Source organism: Piliocolobus tephrosceles, chromosome 1 (assembly GCF_002776525.5).
Source record: "Piliocolobus tephrosceles isolate RC106 chromosome 1, ASM277652v3, whole genome shotgun sequence".
Taxonomy (NCBI): domain Eukaryota; kingdom Metazoa; phylum Chordata; class Mammalia; order Primates; family Cercopithecidae; genus Piliocolobus; species Piliocolobus tephrosceles.
Window position 1 is genome coordinate 155,315,792 of NC_045434.1, and position 21,349 is coordinate 155,337,140.

The 21,349-nt window shown below is 35.6% G+C and overlaps 1 protein-coding gene across 1 annotated transcript in view; it reads left to right on the forward strand.

Annotated features, from left to right (window-relative positions):
* WDR78 (WD repeat domain 78) overlaps positions 1-21,349 on the forward strand; it is a 112,293-nt gene that overhangs the window by 64,986 nt on the left and 25,958 nt on the right. The window contains 3 exon segments of the mRNA XM_023209865.2: positions 11,630-11,824; positions 16,982-17,184; positions 19,838-19,924. Of these exon segments, the coding sequence (XP_023065633.1) occupies positions 11,630-11,824; positions 16,982-17,184; positions 19,838-19,924 (485 nt within the window).

Here is a 21,349-nt window from a genome sequence, read left to right on the forward strand (position 1 = left end):
TATAGTTGGAGTCATACAATATGTGTAGACTTCTCAGACTGGCTCCTTTTACTAAACAATATGCACTTAAGCCTCCTCTATGTTTTTTCATGGCTTGACAGCTCATTTATTTTTGTCACTGAATAATATTCCATTGGATGGGTGTACCACAGTTTGCTTATATATTCACTTATTGAAGGACATCTTGGCTGCTTCAAATTTTTTGTAATTTCGAATAAAACTGTTACAAACATTCATGTGCAGGTTTTTGTGTGGACATAAGTTTTCAACTCATTTGAGTAAATATCTGGGAGCACAACTGCTGGATCATACAGTAAGACTATCCCTAGCCTTTTACAAAGCTACCAACTGTCTTCCGAAGTGGTTGTACTATTTTGCATTACATTAGCAATGAGTGAGCATTCTTGTTTCTCATTCTTGCCAGCATTTGGTATTGTTAGTTTTTTTGGATTGTAGCCACTCAAATATGTATGTAGTGGTAGCTCATTATTGTTTTAATTTACAACCCCCTAATGTGATATTGAGCATCTTTATATCTTTTTTGGTGAGATATCTATGTGGGTGTTTTGCCCTTTTAAAAATTTGGCTGTTTGTTTTCTTATTGAGTTTTAAGGGTCCTGTGTACAGTTTAGTTCTTTATCAGATACATGTACGTACTTTCTCCTAGTCTATGACTTGTCTCTTCATTTTTATTAGCAGGGTTTTTCATAGATGAGAAACTTTTTATTTAAATAAAGTCTAATTTATCGATTTTTTTTTCTTTTTTACATTGCGTTTTTGATGCTATATCTAAAAACTTATCACCATTTTTTCCTGTGTGAGAAGGGATATCCTAATCTTCTTAGGGGGAAAGTTTTCAGTTTCTCACCATGATGTATGATGTTAATTGTAGGTTTTATATAGCTGTTCCTTATCAAGTTCACGAAGTTCCCTTCTCTTCCTAATTTGCTGGGAGTTTTTATCATGAATGTGCAATGGATTTTTTCTGTATCTATTGATATATTTTTCTTTTTTATATATCAATAGATTATATGAAAGGCTTGTTGATGTGATGGATTACATTAATTGGATCCTGAATGTTGAACCAGCTTTGCATATCTTGAAAAAATTCCGTTTGATTATGTTGTATAATTCTTTTTATACATTGGTGGATTCTATTTGCTAATATTTTGTTGAGGATTTTTGCATTATTTCCTTTCTTTCTTTTTTTTTTTTTTTTTTTTTTTTGAGACAGAGTCTTTCTCTGTCGCCCAGGCTGGAGTGCTGGGGCCGCATCTCTGCTCACTGCAAGCCCTGCCTCCTGGGTTCACGCCATTCTCCTGCCTCAACCTCCCGAGTAGCGGGGAGTACAGGCACCCGCCACCACGCCCAGCTAAATTTTTTGTATTTTTTTTAGTAGAGACGGGGTTTCACCATGTTAGCCAGGATGGTCTCAATCTCCTGCCCTCATGATCCACCCGCCTCGTCTTCCCAAAGTACTGGAATTACAGGCGTGAGCCACTGCGCCCAGCCAATTTTTGCATTATTTTCATGTGAGACATTGTTCTGTAATTTTCCTTTCTTGTAATGTCTTCATCTGGTTTTGGAGTTAGGGTAATACTAGCCTAATAAAACGAATTGGAAAGTATTTTCTCTTCACCAATTTTCTGGAATAGATTGTATAAAAATGATATTTTTACCTTAAGTGTTTGGGAGAATTCACCAGTGAAAGCGTGATGCCTTCTATTTTGGAAGGTTATTAATTATTGACTCAGCTTCTTTAATAGATATAGGCCTATTCAGATTATCCATTTTTCCTTGAGTGAGTTTTGGTAGTTTGTGCCTTTTAAGGAATTGTTGCATTTCAAGCTAAGTTACACATTTTGTGGGCAGAAGGTCGGGTGCGGTGGCTCATACCTGTAATCCCAGCAGTTTGGGAAGCTGAAGTGGGTGGGTCACCTGAGGTCAGGAGTTTGAGACCAGCCTGACCAACATGGAGAAACCCCATCTGTACTAAAAATACAAAATTAGCCGGGCGTTGTGGTTCATGCCTGTAATCTCAGCTACTCAGGGGGCTGAGACAGGAGAATCTCTTGAACCTGGGAGGCAGAGGTTGCAGGGAGGCTGGGCAACAAGAATGAAACTCCATCTCAAAAAAAAGAAAAATGTGTGGGCAGAGTCTTTAACATTATTTCTTTATTATTCTCTTAGGTCCATGGAATCAGTAGTGATGACACCTTCCATTTCTCATACTGGCAATTTTAAATATTCTTTCTGTTTTTCTTGGTTAGCCTGGCTAAAAAATATGGATTTTACTGATATTTTCAAAGAACTAATTTTGGGTTTTATTAATTTTCTCTAATGATTTTTTGTTTTTGATGTCATTGGTTTCAAACTTTTCTTTTTTTTTCTGCTTGCTTTAGGTTTATGTTTATTTTCTTTCTCTAGTGTCCTAAGGTGGAAGCTTATATTACTGATTTTAGATCTGTCTTCTTTTCCAATACATGTATTCAATGTTAAAATTTTTCTCTAAGAACTGTTTTTGCTGTACCACACAAATTTTGATAAGTTGTATTTTCCTTTTCATTTAGTTCAAAATATTTTAAAATTTCATTTGAGAATCCTTCTTTGACCTATTTGTTATTTATAAATATTTTGTTTAATCTCCAAATATTTGGAGATTGTCCAACTATCTTTCTGTTATTTAATTCCAATTTAATTCCTTTGTGTTCTGAGACTATATGTGATTTCTATTCTTTTAAATTTTTCAAAACATGTTTTATGACCCAAAATATAGTCTATCTTGGTAAATGCGCCATGTGAGCGTGAGAAAAATGTTTATTTGTTGATAATGGATTGACTATTTTATAAATATTATTTATATTGATTGCTGGTGATATTCTAGTGTATTTGGCCAGGTGCAGTGGCTCCCCCTGTAATCCCAGCACTTTGGGAGGCTGAGATGGGCAGATCACCTGAGGTCAGGAGTTCAAGACTGGCCTGGTCAACATGGCAAAACCCCATCTCTACTAAAAATACAAAAATTAGCTGGGTTTGGTGGTAGGCACCCTTAGTCCCAACTACTTGGGAGGGTGAGGCAGGAGAATTGCTTGAACACAGAAGGTGGAGATAGCAATGAGCCCAGATCACGCCATTGTACTCCAGCTGGGGCAACCAAGAGTGAAACTCTGTCTCAAAACAACAGCAGCAGCAACAACAACAACTAACCCATATCTTTACTGATTTTCTGTCTGTTGATCTGTTAATTACTGATATAGAGGAGTAAGTCTCCAACTATAATAATGGACTTGTCCTTTCAGCTCTATCAGAGGGCTTTACATATTTTGTAGTCTTGTTTTTTGCACCATAGACATTTAAGATTATTATGTGTTCTTGGAGAATTCACCCATGTTTCATATGTAATGCCCCTCTTTATCTCTGATAATTTGCTTTGTTCTGAAGTCTGCTTCATCTGTAATTAAATGTGGCTACTCCAACTTCTTTGATTAGTGTGTAGGTAGTATATCTTTCTCCATTTCTTTAATTTTATTCTATTTATATCTTTATATTGAAAGCAGACAACATTGTTTTAAAGTGTAGGTTTTTTTCTTATTGAGGTATGGCAAAATCAGGAGACGATTGCCATTGCAAAGATAGCTTATTGTTATACTCACAGATCTCAAGAGAAGGAGACATTTCATGCCATGAACTACATATATAAGTACCAGAGTTGGTCAGAAGGCAGAGAGTGATGGGGAAAACATGGGCAAGAGCCTTTATTGTGGTTACTAGGGAAAGGAATGGTGAGGCAAAGTAGGCAAGTTTAGGATTGGCTAGTTTGAGTAATTTCAGTGGGCTCTGGGGTTTAGCGCATATTCCTAGTTGTCTTGTAGCTGGCCCTGGGAGAATTAGGGCAAGGGAATAGTGACTGAGTGAGAAAGCTCTGTTAAGGAGGCAGTTGGGTTATGGTCTCTGGTTGATTGGTTTGCATATGAAAGGTATGCTGTCAGGTGAATCCTTCACTATCTTTAGGAATTGGTTAATGCTAGTGGGGGCAGTTCCTCCAGGGTTAGCAAGGCCCCAGGATATCAAAGCATTAAGTACAAAAAGAATTGATACCTTTACTGTGTTAAGTCTTTCAATCTGTGAACATGGAGTGTGTCTCCATTTATTTAGATCTTTGAGCTTTTTTAATTTTCATTTTTATTTATGTACTTATTTTGAGATAGAGTCTTGCTCTGCCACCCAGGTTGGAGTACAGTGGCGTGATTTTGGCTCACTTCAATCTCTGCCTCCTCCCAGGTTCAACCATTCTCCTTCCTCAGCTCCCGAATAGCTGGGATTATAGGTGCACACCACCACACCTGGCTAATTTTTGTATTCTTAATAGTGACGGGGTTTCACCATGTTGGCCAGGCTGGTCTTGAACTCCTGATCTCCGGTGATCTGCCTGCCTCTGCCTCCCAAAATGCTGGAATTACAGGCGTGAGCCACTGCACCCGGCCAAGATCTTTCTTAACCTTTTTAAAATCAGCATTTTGTAGTTTTCAGCATTCAAGCCCTGTGCATGTTTTGATAGATTTACACCTAAGCATTTTTTTTTTAAGCAATTGCACATAGTATTCTGTTTGTTTTATTTGAGATAGGGTCTTGGTATGTCACTCAGGCTGGAATGCAGCAGCACAATCATGGCTCACTGCAGCCTCAACCTCCCAGACTCATGCAATTCTCCAACCTCAGCTTCCCAAGTACCTGGGACTACAGGTGTTTACCACCACACTCAGCTAATTTTTAAATTTTTCTAGACACGAGGTCTCACTATGTTGCCCAGGCTGTTCTCGAACTCCTGAGGTCAACTGATCCTCTTGCTTTGGCCTTTCAAAGTGCTGGAGTTATAGGCATGAGCCACTGCACCCAGACAGTATTGTGTTTTTAATTTAGTGTCTGCCTGTTTATTGGTAGTATTTAGAAATACAATAGATTCTTGTATGTTTTTCTTGTACGCGGTGACCTTGCTGAATACACACATCAGTTCTAAGAGAATTTTTGTATTCCTTGGGATTTTCAACATACACAATCATGTCAGCTGCATTTAGGGACAGTATTATTTTTTTCTGTCTGATCTACATGCCTTTTATTTCCTTTTTTTGACTTTATTTCTCTGCTAGAACTTCTGTCACTATATTGAATAAGAGTGGTGACAGCAGACATTCTTGCCTTTGTTCTTGATTGTAAGAAACAATTCAGTCTTTCACCATTAAGTATAATGTTACCAGTAGTTTTTTGTAGATGATCTTTTTCATGCTGAGGGACATCTTTGTCTTAGTCAGTTTGGGCTGCTGCAACAAAGTACCCTAGGCTTGGAGGTTTATAAATAACAGAAATTTATTTTTCATGGTTCTAGAGGCTAGAAGTTCGAGATCAGAGTGCCAGAATGGTTGGGTTCTGGTGTGGGACACTTGTTGTAAATTTGTTTAATATAGTTGCTCTCTTGGCATTCACTTTTAGGTCTGACATAAGTTGTTTGAAACTGTGTTGTACCCCATCACCTTTAGCCTAGTTAAAACATAAAACTTTGCTATGTGATTGTGTGCCATAGAGCCCACTTGTTCCTCATCTCATAGGCCTAAAACTCAATATACCCTACAGCTGCTGACCATGATAAAACCTAATGGTCAACACTAGAATCATGTAAGTTCCCTTACTCAGGCATGTTTTCTTTAAGCTTGTCAATCCATAAACCTGTGGGAAAGCCTGAGGGGTAATGCCTATGAGGCATAGTTCCACATGTCTTCTCTCTTTCTCACTCCCTTCCTGGTGATTGAATTATTTGCCTCCTCTGTGCTTCTCATCAGCTTCTTGTAAGGAGAATAATAACCAGTAATTTCTCTGAGACCTGTGAGTAACACATTTTTGCTGTTTTGTGCATTTTGGTTTCACTTCCTCATGGTGTCTCACCTGACCAATACACCTGAATTTATCATTCCTCTTGGTCAGGGCCCTTCTAGAGAGTAGCTATCTTGGCCTATAGCTACTTGACTGAGAGAACTCAAGACCAAATTAGAAAGAAGTTATAACAATAAAAATCACAACAACCCTCTACCATGTTGCAGATTGCTAACTTCCTGTATCATTACATGGCAGACACAGAGCAAAAAGAGCTCTCTGGGGGTAACTTTTTCAGGACACTAATCTCATTCATGAGGGCTCCACTCTCATTACTTAATTATCTCCCAAAGTTCCTACCTCATAATCACCATTACATTGGGGGTTAGAATTTCAACACATGAGTTTATAGGGACACAATCATTCTCTCCATAACACCCTGCTTGTTTCTATTTTTCTGAGAGTTTTTTTTCATAAATGGTTGATTTGTCAAGTGATTTTTCTGAATTGATTGATACGATCATGTGATTTATTTTCATTGGCCTAAACGTAATGGATTACTTTGATTGATTTTTTAATATTGAAGAACTCTTTCATCCTAGAATAAACTTCAATTGGTCATCATGTATAATAATTCTTTTTATATATTGCTGAATTCTGTGTTGTAATATTTTACTAAGGATTTTTATGTTGATGTTGATGAGAGATAATATAGCTTTCTTTTTTGTACTTTGTCTCACTTTGTTATAATAATTTCATAAAATGAATAAGCAAGTATTCTTTCCTTTTCTATTTTTGGAAGAGGTTGGGTAGAATTAGTGATAATTCTTCTTTAAGTTTCTGGTTGAATTCTTTAGTGAAAACATCCATGCTTGGTGATTTTTTTGTGGATGAGTTTTTTAAACTACAAATTTAATTTTCTTAATATTCAAATTATTTATTAATATTATAATATAATTTGTAATAGTTTTTAAAAATAATTGGTTTATTTTATCTAAGTTGTGAGATTTATGTGATGTAGAGTTGTTTGTTATTATCACTTTGATGTCTGTGGGATCGGTAGTATCTGCTATTTTACTCCTGATTTTGGTAATTTATTTCTTCTCTCTTTTTTTCTTTGTCAGTCTGATGGAACATTGTCAATTTTGTTAATCTTGTCAAGGAACCAATTCTTTATTTCACTGACTTGTTTCTAATTTCATTTACTTCTCTTCTATTTTCTTCCTTCTCATTGCTTTAAGTTTATTTTGCTCTTTTTTCTCTTCTTTTTTTTTGAATTGGGAACTTAGATTATTTATTTGACTTTCCTTCTTTTCTAATGTATACATTTAATGCTATAAATTTTCCTATCATTGCTGCTTTATCTGTATTCCACAAATTTTGACATGTTGTGTTTTATTTTCATTATTACATATATTTTTTATTTCCCTTGAGACTTCCTCTTTGACACAGATTATTTAGAGCATTTTTTTTTTTTTTTTTTTTAAGATTCTAAGTGTTTGGAGATCTTCCTGTTATCTTTCCATTATTGATTTCTAGCTTGATTCCACTGTGACTGGAGAAGACACTATGATTTCTCTTCTTTTAAGGCACTATGATTTCTCTTCTTTTAAATTTGTCAAGGTTTGTTATATGACCTAGAATGTGTATTCTGCTGTTATTAGGTGGAATATTATATAAATGTTAGTTACATCTTTTTAGTTGATGATGTGTTGAGTTCATATATACCCTTGCTGATTTTCTATCTCTTTATTCCATCAAAATTTTATGTAACCATTATTTCTCTTTTCAGTTCTAATAATTTTTACTTTACATATTTTATAGCCTTGTTTTTTTTTTTTGCATAAACACTAATTATTGCTATGTCTTCTTGGTACAGTCATAACATAATGTTGCTATATATCCCTCGTAATTTTCTATGCTCTGAAGTCAACTTTATATGATGTTGATATCGCCCCTCCTGCTTTCTTTTGGTTAATGTTTGCCTGCTATATCTTTTTTTATTTGTTTGCTTTCAACCTATCTACATTGTATATTTGAAATAAATTTATTGTAGACATCATATGTCTGAGTCATGTTTTTAATCCAATTTTTTTTGCCAGTCTTTATCTCTAAATTGGTATAGGTAGACCATTTGTATTTAATGTTTTATTGGCATGTTAGCCCTTAAGTCTGCTGGTTTTTTCTGCTTATTCTATCTTATCTATCTTATGGTTCTCTCTTCTTCCTGCTTTCTTGCTTCTTTCTCAAACAATTTTTTAAATTCTGCTTTAATTTACCTGTAGTGTTTTGAGTTTATGTGCAACTTTTTTATTATTTACTTTACGTATTCCATTATGCATACACAATAGTCAATAGATGTTGACATTTTATCAGTTCAAGTAAAGTATAGAAACTTTACCTCCCTTTAGATTCCACCCCCATTTATATTTGCCTTAAATATTTCTTCTAAGTATTTACAAAGATATTTAGATATATAAACATTTAATATTTAGACATTTAAAACTATATCAGACAATGTAATAATTTTTGCTTCAACTGTCAAACATAATTAAGAAAACTCAAAAGAATAAGAAAAGTATATTCTATTTATCCTTATTTTCTCTCTTCCCATTGTTCGTTTTTCCTTTCAGATGTTCTAAAATTCCTTTCTTATTTTCTTCCTGTTTAGAGAATTACCTTTAGCCATTCTTTAGGAAAGACTTTTTTTTGTTGCTTTTTTTTGAGACAAATTCTTAGTATTCCTTCATCTGAGAATACAATATCTTAATTTCCTCTTTATTCCTATAGGATAATTCACTGGGTGTAGAATTATTCCCATAGGAACATTCACTGGGTATAGAATTCTGCATTGACCATTCTTTCCACTCAGAACCCCAAGAATGTGTACCACTTTTTTTTTGGCCTCCAGGGTTTCCAGTGAGAAATCTGCTGCTATTCAAATTATTTTCCACTTAAAAATAAGGTGTCATTTCTCTCTTGCCACTTTCTAGAATTTTTTTTTTTTTTTTGGTCTTCTGTTTTTAGAAATTTTAGTATGGTGCATCTTGGTGTGCATTTCTTTATCTTCATTGTGATTTATTCATTTCTTGAATGTATTTGTTGTCCTTTGCCAAATTTTAGAAGTTTTCAGCTATTATTTCTTTAAGTACTTTTTCAGGCCCACCCCATTTCTCCAAAATCCTTGATGATAATGATTTGAATGGTACATATGTTGTTATGGTTGCAGAGGTTCTTGAGACTCTTCATTTTTTTCAGACTTTTCTGTCTGTTTTAAAGATCGGGTTATTTCTATTGTTCTCTCTTCCAGTTTACTGATTTATTTTTCTTCCATTCTGCTGTAGAGCCCATCCACTGAGTTTTAAATTTTAGTTATGTTTTTCACTCCTAAAATTTCCAGTTGGTTCTTCTTTTCATTTGCTAAGACTTTCTATTCATTAGCTAAGACTTTCTATCCCTTTGATGATACTTTCTATTTTTTCATTTGTTTCAAGTGTGTTCATAAATAACTTGTTGAAGGATTTTTATGGTGTTTGCTTTAAACTCTTTGTCAGATAATTGTAACGTTGATGTTGGTGTATAGGGACTTTTTCCATTCAAGTTAAGATTTTCTTGGTTCTTGCTATGATGAGTGACTTTCAATTGAAACCTGGACATTTGGGGTATTGTAAGAGTCTGAATCTTTTGTAAACTTCCATTTAAACAGGCTTTGTTTGACACTATTCTGGCAGGGAAAAGTGGGAGTCACTGCCTGATTATTTCCAGGTAGGGGTAGAAGTCTATATTTGCCACTTGACCTCCAATGACATCAGGGGAAGTGGTGTCTTCATTACCATGGGGCAGTGACAGGAGCTCCGGTTTCCATTGACAACACCATGGCTAGGAGGTATAGGAATGCTTCATTAGTGCCATACATGTGGCCTACACTGACACTACACAGTGGGGATTGTTTGCTGCTGGGGAGTGTTAAAAGTTTTGACTCTTCACCAGTCCAACTCTGACTACTCCAATGGGAAGAGGGAGGTATACTTTGTTACTACCTCTTGTTACTACTGGATAGGTTGGAATTCCAGGCTCCCCAGCTGGTCTCCACTGACACTGTAGGAAGGGGACCACTATCATTATGTTTGGTAGGGATGAAAGTCCTGCCTGCCTGCCTGCCTGTTGGGCCTTCTCTGACACCATACACAGTGAAAAGTCAGGGATTTGGGATGCCTTGTTACAGCCTAGTGAGGGTGGAAGACTAGGCTCCCACTTGGCCTTTGTCACATGGGTGGGGCTACAGTTTTTTCTGTGCTTGGCTGGAGTAGAATGGCTGCCATCTAAAAGCTTTCTTTCTTTCAAGGCTACGCTTTTCCTGGTCCTTTGGCTAAAGAGAGGAGGCTTCTTTTGGGGATTTTTTCTTGCTTATGCCCATCAGTGTTCCCAGGTTGCTGACTTCTTCAGCTCCATATCTGAAATATATGAGGCAAAAAGAATACCCATTCCTTCTCTTCACCTTTCAAAGACTACTTATGTTTGTTGTTTTCTAAAATTTCCAGTTAGTTGAATTTAGCAGGAGGAATAAGGAGAAGTACGCTCCCTCTATCTATGAAGATAAAGAAGCAAGAGTTTCCTTCATTCTTTTTTTAAAATAAGAGTTTACTAAGTAGTGTGGTAGGCAGAACAATAGTCCCGCAAATTTGTGCACACCCCAATCCCTGGAACCTGTGAATGTGTTACCTAACACGGCAAAAGAGATTTTCCGGATGTGATTACAATGGGGATCTTCAGATGGAAAGATATTCTGGATAATCTTATTGGCCCCAATCTAATCACATGGAGTACTAAAAAGTAAAAGACCTTTTCCAGCTGTGATCTGGGAGAGAGATGTGATGACAGAAGAAGGTCAGCAGGAATGCAATCAATGTTGCTGTCTTTGAAGATGAAGGAAAGATTGTGGTGTCCCCCAGAAACTGAAAAAATCAAGGAAACAAATTCTCCTTTAGAACCTTCAGAAAGGAACAAAGCCCTATCAACTTCTTGGTTTTAGCTCAGTGACATCTGTTAGGCCTCTAATCTACTGAACTGTAAGATAAATTTGTGTTGTTTTAAGCCACTGTGATTTGTTACAGCAGCAATAGAAAACTTAATACAATAGTATAGTATTTCTATATAGCAATAATCAAATCAGACCTTTTTCTGAAGACTGATCATCTTATTTCAACTTGAATTTTAAAAGAATAAAGATAAAAATTACCTCAGGAGGTTATCATTGTCTGTGTTCTGAAAAATAGCACAGTTTTTGATGGTTAAGAATTCCAGGCCGGGCGCGATGGCTCAAGCCTGTAATCCCAGCACTTTGGGAGGCCGAGACGGGTGGATTACGAGGTCAGGAGATTGAGACCATCCTGGCTAACGCGGTGAAACCCCGTCTCTACTAAAACATACAAAAAATTAGCTGGGCGTGGTGGCGAGCGCCTGTAGTCCCAGCTACTCAGAAGGCTGAGGCAGGAGAATGGCGTGAACCGGGGAGGCAGAGCTTGCAGTGAGCCGATATCATGCCACTGCTCTCCAGCCTGGGCAACAGAGCGAGACTCCATCTCAAAAAAAAAAAAGAATTCCAAAATGAGGTATGTGCATCTTTCATGTGCTTGGTACATAAGATATTCAATAAATGTCTATTAAAGTTGTTGAAAACTGGAGGAAAATAAATACAAATGATGAAATGTCATTTAAAATCCATTTGAATATTTTATCATTGTGTCATGTTTGTATTTTGTAGATAGTGAAACTAGTTCTCTAATGGACATAGAAAACGTAATTCTGGCAAAAATCCATGAAGATGAGGAAGACCACTCAGATGCAATATTAAAGTCTGACAAATTTCATCAGGACTTATTTTTTATGGAACGAGTTCTAATGGAAAATTTATTTCAGCCAAAACTTGCAGCTTATCGTCAGCTTCCTGTTTTAAAAGGTATTTAAAAAAATAAACATGTTTAGGCTGGGTGCAGTTGCTTATGCTTATAATCCCAGTACTTAGGGAGGCTGAGGAAGAGGATTGCTTGGGCCCAGGAGTTTAAGGTTGTAGCAAGCTATGATCATGCCACTGCACTCCCGCCTGGGTGACAGAGCAAGACCTTGTCTCTTAAAAAAAGAAAAAGAAGATATCATGTTTAGACAAACTCAAATAATTTTTAAAATGTAAGGGTTTTAGTATATATTTCTAAATGTAATCTCCAGGTTGAGTTATCATTATCAGAGGACATATTTCTAAAGCTTTCAGCCCTAAATGTGTGAGTAGCACTAGAGTCCAGACTAGGATGCCCACAGAAGCAGATTGTCTCAGATTCAAAGCTTCCTAAGCATCTATAGCTTTTGGTTCTCCCTTATTCCTGCATTTAATTACTTATTCATTTTTACAGTATCTCTCATATTCAACCTTTTCTTTTCCATTATCGTTGTTACTTTCTAGGTTCTTTCTTTTGTTACTACTCCCAAATCTATTGCAGGGGCATTCTTCCTGTTCTCATTGCTACAAATCCCATCTCATATGATAACAGAATATTTTAAAGGATTTTAGAGATTATCTTAATCAACCTTTCATCATGTATTAAAAAATACATGAATGAAGAAAATGAAGGCTATAGAAACTTTGTGAGGTTAATAGTAAGTAGAAAAGCTAGGCATTCAACCATCTCAAGTTCTAGTTCTCTTTCTGCTATATCAGCGCACTTTGCTGATGTATCCTAAACCACTCAAAAAACCTTCAATGCTTTCCCATTGCCTAGAATAAATTACAAAGCTCAAAGTGTATTATTCAAAAGATATCTGCAGTATGGCCACAGATTACTTTGTATTATCATATTGCTTTGGAGACTCTAAAAGTTAGCTATATTTAGACTTATCTGGTAGTCCTCAAATAGAACCCACATTTTCCTGCCTTAGTACTTCTAGTTGGAATTTGCTTGACAGTCTATCCCCACCCCATGCTTGCCTATTGTACTCCCAGCTTTCAAATATGGATTAAGGAAACTTCCTTTATGAAATTTATCTTGATTCTTCAAGTCAAAATTAATCTATATGGTTACATTTGAAAAGAAAAAGGTTACAGAATAGTATGTGTGACAAATGGTTGTAAATCTTTTTGCCTGCATGCATCTAGAAAAGTATTGAAAAACTGTGTCCTTCTCTCACATTAGGTTGATATTTAAACATTTTAATCACTTATATATATGTATTTTTCATCCTATATTTAAAGAGTTGTAAGGTTGCAATTCATATAGTACTTATATATTGACATTTACAAAACAAAATGTAAATGTAACAATGTAAATGTTACTGTTGGCACATCACTTCTTTCAACACATCTAAGAAATAAAAATACTCTAGCAAATGTTTTAATGAGGTAAGATTTATATACAATGAAATATATATTTTAAATTATATATAAAAATGCATTTTGGAAATGTATAAACTGGAGTTACCAATACCTTAATCAAGACAGAGGACCTGTCTATTAACCCTAAGAGTTACCGTGTGCAGTTTTCCAAGTAAACCTTAACCCCACTCCCCAACCCCCACCACACACGCACACAGGCATTGCTCTGATTTCCATCAATATAGATTAACTTTCCCTATTCTGGTATGTCATATAATATAAGTGGGTTCATAAAGTAAGTGTTCTTTTGAATCTGGCTTCTTGCATTCAATATCAATGTTTTTGAGATTTCCTAGGTTGATGCGTGTATAAGTAGTTCATTTTTTTCCCCAAGTAATGCTGTAGTATATGAATATACCATAATGATTTGTTTATCCATTCACATGTTGAGGGACACTTGCATATTTTCAGTCTGGAGATATTCAGAGTAAAGCTGGTACAAACATTTTTGTGTGAGCCTTTGGGTAAATGGATGTTTTAATTTTTCCTGTGAAAATACCTACAAATGGGATTATTGGATTACTGGGTAGATGTTTAACATTTTAAGAAACAGTAAAATACTTTTCCAAAGTGGTTATACCATCTTATACTCGCACAGCAATGTATAAGAGTCTCAGTTGCTCCACAACATTTATAACACCTGATGTTGGCAATCCTTTTAGTGTTGTTCTAAAAACTGAGTTCTTGTTTATGTGGTTTATTTTGGTCACTTGAATATTTTCTGTTTACTGTTTGGTCAAGTCTCTTACCAATTTTAAAGTTGAGTTGCCTTTTTATTTTTTTATTTTTATAAATTTTTCTTCTACTTCTTTTTTTTGAGATAGAGTTTCACTCTGTCACCCAGGCTGCAGTGTAAAGGCACAATCTTGGCTCACTGCAACCTCCACCTCCCGGGTTCCAGTGATTCCTGCCTCAAGCCTCCCAAGTAGCTGGGATTACAGGTACCCACCACCATGCCTGGCTAATTTTTGTAGGTTAGTAGAGACTGGGTTTCACCATGTTGGTCAGGCTGGTCTCAAACTCCTGACGTCAGGTGATCCACCCTCCTCAGCCTCCCAAAGTGCTGGGATTACAGGGCATGAGCCACCGTGCCCAGCCTGAATTGTCTTTTAAAAACTCAAGTTGTAAGAGCTTATTTTTATATACTATGGATACAAACCTTTTGTCAGTTACATATTTTGCAACTATTTAAGTCTATGGATTACCAATTTATTTTCTTAAAAATTTTTTGATGAACAGAAGTTTATTTTTGTGAAATCTAATCTGTCAATTTTTTCTTTTGTAGTTAATTCCTTCCAAGAGCTCTCGAACAAATCTTTGCCTGCCCCAAGTTTGCAAATTTGTATGTCCCAGTTTTCTTATAGAAGCTGTATAGTTTTAGCTTTTATGTTTAGGTCTACTATCTATATTGGATTGTTTGTTTATTTATTTGTTTATTTTTTGAGACAGGGTCTCACTCTCTGGCCCAGACTGGAGTGCAATGGCCCTGTCTCAGTTCACCGCAACTTCTTCCTCCCAGGCTCAAGGGATTCTCCCACCTCAGCCTCCCTAGTAGCTGGGATTACAGGCGCACACCACTACCGCCTGGCTAATTTTTGTATTTTTAGTAGAGACGGGGTTTCACCATGTTGGCCAGGTTGATCTTGAACTTCTGACCTCAAATGATCCATCCACCTTGGCCTTCCAAAGTGCTGAGGTTACAGGTGTGAGCCACTGCGCCTGGCCTATTTTTATTTTTAACAAATTTATTGTGTATATTTAAGGTATACAACATGATGTTACAAGATAAATATATAGTAAAAAGGTCATTATAGTAAAGCACATTAACATATCTATCATGTTATCTATTTTCAATTAATTTTTTTATGAATGGACTAAGTTAAGGTTTAAAGATTGTTTTTTGAATCTCCAGTTGTTTCAGCACCATTTTAAATAAGAGTTGTTCCCATTCTGGGATTATAGACATGAGCTACTGTTCCTGGCTCCTTTTCTAGTTTCTTAACATGGAAAATTGGATCATTGATTTCACATTTTTTTCTTCTCTAATATAGATATTTAATATTTCAAGACTCAGTATAAAGTGATCGTGGTCAAGATAGCATGCTATTGGCAAGAGAATAAACAAGAATATAGACTAGAACAGAATAGAGAACCTAGTAATAGATCTGCCAAAATATAGTCAGCTGATCTTTGACAAAAGAAGAAAGGCAATACAATAGAAAAAAGATAGTCTTTCAACAAGTGGTACTAAATATGAACCTAGACATAGACTTTACACCTTTCACAAATATTAACTCAAATGGATCATAGACCTGAACGTAAAATGCAAAACTATAAAACTCCTAGAAGATAACATAGGAGAAACACTAGATGACCTTGGGTCTTACAATGACTTTTAAAATATAACACCAAATGTATGATCCATTGAGAGACATAATTGATAAGCTGAGCCTCATTAAAATTAAACACTTCTGCTCTGCAAAAGACACTGTCAAGAGAATAAGACGACAAGTAACATACTGAAGATAATATTTTCAGAAGATATTTCTGATAAATTGCTATTATTCAAAATATACAAAGAACTCTTAAAACCCAACAATAAGAAAAATAAACAATATAATTAAAAATGGGTAAAAGACCTGAAGAGATATTTCACTGAAGAAAATATACACATGTCAAAGTAGCATACAAAAAGATACTCAACATCATATTATTATTTTCTCTTGTTCTTGTTCTTGTTCTTCTTCATCCTCCTCCTCCAACCCCCCCCCCCCTTTTTTTTTGAGATAGGGTCTTGCTTTGTCACCCAGGCTGGAGTACAGTGGCACAATCACGGCTCATTGTAGCCTCAGCTTCCCTGTCTCAAGCAATCCTCCTGCCTCAGCTTCCGGCTTAGCTAAGACCACAGGCATGCACCACCACACCCAGCTAATTTTTAAAAATTTTCCGTAGAGATGAGGTCTCACTTTGTTGCCCAGGCTGATCTTGAACTCCTGAACTCAAGCTCCCCTCCCACGTTGGCCTCCCAAAGTGCTGGGATTACAGGTGTGAGCCACTACACCTGACCTTTCAATATCAGATTTCATTAGGGAATTGCAAATTAAAACAACAATGAGGTATCACTGCACACTTATTAGAATGGGCAAGTCCAAAACACTGACAGCACTCAAAGCTGGTGGAGATGTGGAGCAACAAGAAGTCTCATTCATGCTGATGGGAATGCACAATGGTATATCCATTTTGGAATATTGTTTGGCCGTTTCTTATAAAACTAAACATACTCCTGTCTGGGTGTGGTGACTCATGCCTGTAATCCCAGCACTTTGGTGATTTTTTCACTAAGGTGAAGGATAAGTTGTTGTACCTGGCATCTTTTACAACCAAAAAGAAGCACAATGCCTAGTGAGTCTCTTTACATTTTAGAGACAACATATTTGTCATTTGGATATGCTACACTGGCCCATTTACTAAGTAAACAGAAAAGCTGCTGGCTTTGAGTTGGAACCCAGAACAGCAGAAGACTCTGCCACAGATCCAGGCTGCCCTTCACGGTGCTCTGCCACTTACGCCATATGATCCAGCAGATCTGATGGTGCTTGCAGTGTCAGCCGTGGGTAGATAGGCTGTTTGGAGCCTTTGGCAGGTCTGTCTACATGTAGAGGACAATGATCTTTTTATTTGATTAAACTTTAGAACCTGAACCTGAAGAGCCTGAAGATTTTTTAGAAAGTGCAAAACGTGAAGAAGTAGAGGAAGAATCTAAGAAGGAAGAGGAAGAAGAAATACATGCAGAAGAATCAACAATACCCGCCAACTTGGAACGACTTTGGTCTTTTTCCTGTGACTTAACCAAAGGCCTCAATGTGAGCAGCCTTGCCTGGAATAAAACAAATCCAGTAAGTTATGAAACATTTGAACAATTCTGTTTCTACCGTTGAAGGGAAATTATCAAGTTCGAATAATGAAGAATTGCTTTCCTTAGATATGAGACAAGGAATTTAAATTGACCATAACTTACAAGTTCCAGTTTCAAAAGAGGGAAATGCAAATAGTTACAAAATAATGTTTTTCTCCTTTAATATAGTAAACATTTAATATGTAAAACATTACCATTTTTATTTTAGGGGATCTACTTGGGACATGGCATTCTCTGAATTCATGTTAGATATGGATAAGTAAACTAGAGGATTGGTAGATTTATTTAATGTATACCAAAACTCATGTGCCCAAATTTATATTAGCCTCAAAGTAGTCATATTTGGAAGTGTATACTTAATCTAGTGACCCTACAAGTGTGCAAAATAATTTTGAGATTCCTTAAAATACCGTTACCACCGATATTAGCAAGTGCTTAAACAGCACTTAGTATGTAGCAGGCGCCATTGTGTTTTAACTGTACTAACACAGCAACCCTGTGAATTAGATACTATTATTCTTCTCATTATGTTGAAAGGAAACTGAAGCACAAAAAACATAAGTAATTTGCCCAAAGTCACACCACTAGTAGGTGAAACAGCCAGAAGTCAAATGCAAACATCTGGCTCCATAGTTCTTGCTCTTAACTACTGCACTGACAAAAGTCATCCTGAGGCAAATAAGATGAATTGTCAAGTTGGAGAATTATATGTTTGGCTGTAAAAAAGAGGGAATTACAGAGTAATTAGACTAATTTTCTTCTGGGATTTATAAACTGGTTCTGAAGGTATTTCCCAGTTAACAGTTCCAACCGTTTTTCAGGTAATGACAGTATCTTTGATATAAATATTTAAATTGTTGAAGCAGTCAAAACCAATTTATTTAAATTATATTATATTTTGTATGTTTATGAATTAGCCTTATTATTTTATTGCCACACCTTATCAGGTGCTTTGTGCAGACATAACAGTTGTCATAGTTATTAAAAAACAGAAAGTCTGTAATCATTTCCATTGAAATCTAAATAACACATTATTTTAATTATGTGTATTATTTTGTAACAAAGTAAAGCACTTTTATTATGAATTTATCTTTATAAAACTGTATTTGGGACTGTCTTGTCAATTAGTGGAATTAATTTTAATTAATTAATTTTTTGGAGAGATGGGGGTCTTGTTTTGTTGCCAAGGCTGGTCTTGAACTCCTGGTTTCTAGTGATCCTCCTGCCTTGGCCTCCCGAAGTGCTGCTTTTACAGATGTGAGCTACCATGCCTGTCCTGTAAATAGGATTTAATAAATCTGTAATAAAGATATATTAAACATTTTTAGAAACTGAATATACTAGCATTTTAAAAATTAATGCATTGCTATGGAGATTAAATTAAATAATTTTGAATGAGCCTAAATGCAAACATATTACAGATGGAGTCTATAATATTTATTAATTCATTGTATAAATATTTAGTGAACATTAACTCTGTGCCTGGCACACTGTTAAGGCACTAGAGATACAGTAGTAATGAAGTTATACATAGACCCTACCTGTATAATAATTTTGAATGTGCTATGATGAGGAAATAAACAGTGCTGTGGGGACACATACAAGAAGCTCTTGACTGTTTCTTAGAGAAAGTAATGCCTCTGCAGAGTCTAGAAGAGATAAATAGGTATTTGTCAATATCAGGGTGAAAGGGTATAGTAGTGAAGACTGTTTTTAAGACAGAGGGAATTGTGGAGAGATTATGTTGTCCTGAAAGTAAGGTGGTGATAAGAAAATGTAATATTCTAAAATTAAAGGTATTCTGGTTACAGAGCAGAGGCTGGATTTGTTCATTTATTAAGCTTTTGCCTATTTGTATTTACATATGCATTTCTAGAAATGACCTCCTGTATGGCAGCTCATGTTGCCATAACAAAATATTATAGACTGGATGTCTTAAATAACAGCAATTTATTTTCCCATAAATCTGGAGGCTGGAAAGTCTGAGATCCAAGGGCTACTGATGCAGTTTCTGGTGAGACCTCTCTTCCTGGCTTGCAGTGGCTGCCTTTTCACTGTGTCCTCACATGGCAGAGAGAGATCTATGGTGTATTTTTCTCTTTTTATAAAGTCACCAGTCCTGTCTGATTAGGACCCCATCCTTTATAATCTCATTTAACCTTAGATTCCTCCTAAAACCCTTATCTCCACATGCAATCATATTGGAGGTTAGACCTTCAACATATGAATTTTAAGGGGACACAATTCAGTCTATGGCACCTACCTTTAACTTAAGTGTCCTTTATTTTACATTTGAAATAATTAGGTAGTCCTCAAAAACTCAAAATATATTATAACCTATTAATACAATCTCAGAAGACTACCTTAATATGTAAAAGAACTTGTTAGCAATTGGTTATTTTTAGGTGCTTATCTTTCAGTCTGCAAATTAGAAGCATTACACTGATTAATTTTTTTGCTTAGGAATATGGAGGTATAGAGTAAAAACAGATGGTGTACTGGCATGTTTTCCTCTCAGTTGAAATGTCTTACTACTATTTTTAACACAGCTCATTAATATATATTTGTATATATTTACCAATATTTTAATGCTATCTTCTCTTTATTTTTAAATTTATTTTTCTGGTTTTCAGGATCTTTTGGCTGTTGGCTATGGGCACTTTGGATTTAAAGAGCAAAAAAGAGGATTGGCTTGCTGCTGGTCAATAAAGAATCCCATGGTAACTCAAACAAGAATAAGAAGCATTTTTATCTGGCTGTTGACAAAATTCTCATAAAGTATATAATTACATGTAATAAATAAAGTCTAGAAAATTTTATCAATTAAGACTATTTTCTTTGGTTTAACTCATAGCAATTAAAATTTGTTCTTGTTGACATAGGGTAAAGAGAATTCATTTATAAATTCATTCAGTAAATATTTATTGAACATGTACTATATGCTTCTATATGATGATGCAGAGTTGAACCATTATTGATTTTCACAGCTAATTATAAAGAAAAATGAATCTGTAAATGAAAATTCTTTGAAAATTATGGGGTTTTTTGGTTTGTTTGTTTGTTTATTTGTTTTCTTTTGAGACAGAGTCTTGCATTGTCGCCCAGGCTGGAGTGCAGTGGCGTGATCTTGACTCACTGCAACCTCCACCTCCTGGGTTCAAGCGATTCACCTGCCTCAGCCTCTCGAGTAGCTGGGACTACAGGTGCGTGCCACCACACCCAGCTAATTTTTGTATTTTTAATAGAGACGGGATTTCACAATGTTGGCCAGGATGGTCTTGATCTCTTGACCTCGTGATCCGCCCGCCTCGGCCTCCCAAAGTGCTGGGATTACAGGTGTGAGCCACCGGAGCCCAGCTGAAAATTATGTTTTTTAAATACCTGGTTGTTTCTTAATATATGAATACCTCCTTATCACCTGACTGTTATTCTCAATAGAAATAAAATAAATTTATATGACCTTCTTACTGTTATATATTTTTCAAAGAGAATGAATATAAAGAATCATAGTAGTAATTTTGCTAAACAGCCCTAGTCAATCTGTTACTTTAAAGTTTTACATTTAGTTTTGATTCACAACTGAAATGCAAAGTGGAAAACTTAGAGAAGGGCCAGAAGAACATATAAAAATGACTAAAATTTTTATAAATACCTCTAGTCTGTAATATCTGTAACAGTGTTTGAATAAACTTAGCTATATGTCATATAAATCTGGGTTTATATAGCATAAAAGAAAGGAAGAAGCAATTTTAAATGTGGAGGGATTGACATTGGATTCATCATCAGTAGTCTGTCTTCTTTTTTATGTAGGTGGTTAAAAACAGGAAAGGATTTAAATTAGACATTCAAACAAAACAAACTCTTTATGGGGTTGTAGAACAGAGTAACTTGTAACTTGGGGGGTTTTAGAACTTTTTTCTTCATTCTTTAGATAATCCAAGCATCTGAAACAAATACTAGAATACAGAAATATATGCTAGATGATTAGTTTTTTGTTCCCATAAGAAGGTAGACATGTGATGGTAATACTAATCCTGCTGAAAGATTAACAAAATATTATTGTAGAAGGCTATGCTGTACTTCCCTTCCTCCCATCCATCCTTCCTTCCTTCCTTCCTTCCTTCCTTCCTTCCTTCCTTCCTTCC